The 3,470-nt window shown below is 39.9% G+C and overlaps 1 protein-coding gene across 1 annotated transcript; it reads right to left on the reverse strand.

Moving 5' to 3' along the window:
• Positions 1-263: 263 nt before the first annotated feature.
• On the reverse strand, positions 264-2,693 carry LOC129304895 (WAT1-related protein At3g28050-like). Its single transcript, XM_054944732.1, has 7 exons — positions 2,269-2,693; positions 2,109-2,174; positions 1,886-1,999; positions 1,314-1,557; positions 1,070-1,228; positions 833-984; positions 264-619 (listed from the first exon to the last, which is right to left on the reverse strand). The coding sequence occupies exons 1-7, from the start codon at positions 2,457-2,459 to the stop codon at positions 445-447; spliced, it is 1,101 nt and encodes a 366-aa protein (XP_054800707.1). The 5' UTR covers positions 2,460-2,693; the 3' UTR covers positions 264-444.
• Positions 2,694-3,470: the final 777 nt, after the last annotated feature.

A 3,470-nucleotide genomic window follows, 5' to 3' on the forward strand; every position in this document is an offset into this window, starting at 1 on the left:
TGTTTCGTCCAGCTAGACCTAGTAGTCTTTGATATTGAGTGTGGCTTTGCGACTACAGACAGAAAAATGCCAGCTTGCTCATGAATATCAGCTGCAGAAAGGTTGCTTCTACCTCTGCAGAAACTTGAAGAGGTTATTCTGGCTCCTTTCTGATAGAAAGCCGTTCGACGATAAGCATTTTGTGCTTTCAGTTTTTTGCAAAAAAACAGGCTATTTTGTGACTGTGACCACCTTTGTTTCAATGTTAAAAAGGACTTGCAAAACATTATTGAATGAAAAAAATCTCATTCATTTTCCGGAGGGTTAAGAATATACAAGTTGGGCAATATGATACTACACATTGAGCTCTCCGCCGGGCATGTTATACCATGCTGTTCTTTGACTATATTTCTTTATGTTTCTTCAGATGTTAAGAGAAGAGCCATGGACGACGGTAATCCCCTTCTATACATTTGCATGCATGTTCTTTCCAGCTCTTTCAGTTTCATAGCCTTGCAGGAGTGGAACATTCTCTGCAGTAGGTGATTCCACTCTACCAACATTTTCATCCATCTCTTCTGTTGATTTTCCCCACATTACGGTATAAAATCCCATCGATATTATCGTGGCTCCAATCAGACTGCAAAAAAGCAACATAGACTTGAGCAAACTAACAGTTCAATGAATCATTTAATTTTGCAATTCCTTCTCTGCTATGGTAATGTATCAGTCTCTTAAAGAAGAACTGATTGCCACAACTTATTTGGTTATCTCATTTGTGCGTGAACGTGTGCTTGTCATTTTATGAGGCAAGGAGGAAATGCAAATAATGGACACACTCATTGTCTAATACCTTCCAAGATGGAGAGCATCACCAAGGAAGATAAACCCCATGGCAACAGCAATGGCAATTGAGAGTGGCTTAAACATTGCTACATAGAGTGGCCCCTTCATGCGCAGTGTCCAAGTGTGAATTGCATTGTTCAAGAATGACCCGAAGATTCCCTACAAATATGGCATAAAGCATCCAAGAATTACCTTGGTGTAAGAATTGTTTAATAAATTATCAGTTGTTTGTGGGAAATCTTACAGAACAAAGAATGGAGGCCAAAGCTGTGCCGGGTCCTATCTTCCAAGCACTTGGATTTGGCTCTGCAAATATTCCTACAATGGCTGCCATTATACTAACACATAAGTTATAAAAAAAGACCACGGTTAACTCATCCGGGTAAACCTTCATGATTTGTACCTGTAGAATGAACAACTATTGAATTAAAACTAACTTGAAATGTAGCACTTTGAGGATTTCTGTGATGGAGAGAAGAAACGTGTACCTGGACAATGTACCAAAGTGGAACAAGTATGTACTCAGCTGTGAGCAGAAGACCACCAATGGCCCAACTTGGATCCACTGATCTCGGAGTGTTGAGAGGTTGATGAAGTGAAAAGGAAGGTGCATGAGTGATGATGATGGGTGGTCCTTTGTACAGAGTTACCACAAATGCCCCTGATATTGATACTATGGTGCCCAAAATCTTAGCTTGACAGCTTGAACTTTTTATTGCAATCGTTTCCATCCTTAATTGTGGTGGTAATGAATAGAACAAGGATAACAGTCAGCAAAGCTAGTATCGTGTGTCTGAAAAGTTTTACTATGATCGGTTATTCTTAAATTGACAGTTTATAAATGTATGATATGAACAGCTTTTTTGTGATGTAACTACACAGAAAGTTAGCACCTAAATCATACGCTGAAAGAAGTTGTTTTTCTTTTATAATCATCAAGGCTTGAAATTATTGGTGAGGACAAAACTGGAATTTTTACCCTCATCTGTTGCTCCTCCCTAACAGATGATGGACGATATTGAAATACTGAAATATGACGAATAAAAGGGAAGAAAGAAACCTGAAAAGGATGGCAAGCAAGAAAGTGAAAGCTGGGACCAGATTACTTATGGCTGACGAAAGTGTGGGAGAACTGTAACTGATGCCTGTGTACCCCATGATCTGAGATGAACACCTGAAATTCAAGCCCATCAAACATGAAAATTATTTTAAAAAAGGAAAAAAGAAATTAAAAGAACTTGAATCAACTTAGACGAAATGGCCTGAAAACTGCATGCATGTACCCTATAAACCCGAGAAAGACAATTCTGGAGAATATGGAGAAATTGAGTGGAGGAAGCACCCTCGACCTGCAACGGAAAAAAAAAAAAAAAAGGACATCAATAGTAGAAACCATGGATCGCAATTGCTTGATTCGATGCCTGCTTGCAAACGATTCACGACCTTCGGGAAACGAAGGATATTGGGAGGAGCACAATCGCAGCAACAGCATAAGCATAGACGACAAAGACGTGGTAGCTCATGCCTTTCAAGGTTGCAGCTTTGAACAGAGTATTCAATCCAACGTTGTTGCATTCCATTGCCACCAGCGCCGCAAAAGGCAGTAAATCCTTGTAACAGTACCTTTTCGCCATCCCTCTTGTTCTCTCCTTCTCTCCCTCCCTCCCTCGCTCGCTCACTCACTCACTCAGACACAACTGAAGAGTAAAGTTCAGAAAGATGGGTGGTGTCTTCGTAGGAGCAGAGGACGAAGGATCTGTTGACAACTTGACAACAATGAAGGAAGGGACCAAAGTGGTGATAATTTGGTCATTTTGTCACATCATTCTCAATATGATGCATTATTGGCTGCTTTAAATATTTGTTTATTTGCTCATTTGTGGGTGGCTTAGATCAGACTATGAAATTAAAGAAACAAAAGACGTATATTCGGAGAAAACGGAAATGTGACGTGAAAAGAATCTATGGACACTAGAGCATGAAGACAAAAAGCCATTGAGGAAACTCGGTTTCGTTTAAAGTTGAAGCGATATCAGATTCCATAACCCCTGTGAAAACACTTGTTTAATCTTATTAGTATTTCAAGATTGGCATTAACAAGCAACAGTTGCGTGTGACAAGTCGAGAACTCAATAAAGTCATGCAGTTAAGTCTACGGATATTATAGAAAACGCCCTATTCTGCCTTTGAATTTTTTAATTGTTACATGGATCTGAGAATAGATTGATAGACGAAAGGGATTGTAAAATCAGAGTCCATAAATGATGTTTGAAATTGGCCCTAATGGAGAGATTATTCTAGAACTGAATTCTCATTTGTAGTGTATGGTCTTAACAAGGTGAAGGTAGGAACTTGAAATTCCTACTGATTACAGCCAGTGGATTGCACAAGTGACAAAAAGGGAACCAGCAGCATCAACTACTTCCCGTCCCGACAAATTCTGAAAGGACAGAATGAATGGGTGAGGATAACGCTTTTGATGAATAACAAAAGGCGGTGCTCAAAAGGGCCCAGCAAAAATGGTCGAAGGAGGCTCAGCAAGTAGAGGTCCAGGAATAGGTTCCGTTGCTGCTCAGGTTGCCTGTTTTAGAAGACAGAGACAGGTTCTATCCAATGTCACGGTTAATGGAAACTGGAGTTCGTGT

Source organism: Prosopis cineraria, unplaced genomic scaffold (genome assembly GCF_029017545.1).
Source record: "Prosopis cineraria cultivar Desert tree isolate PC_DT_omini unplaced genomic scaffold, ASM2901754v1 PC3, whole genome shotgun sequence".
In the NCBI taxonomy this organism is placed as follows: domain Eukaryota; kingdom Viridiplantae; phylum Streptophyta; class Magnoliopsida; order Fabales; family Fabaceae; genus Prosopis; species Prosopis cineraria.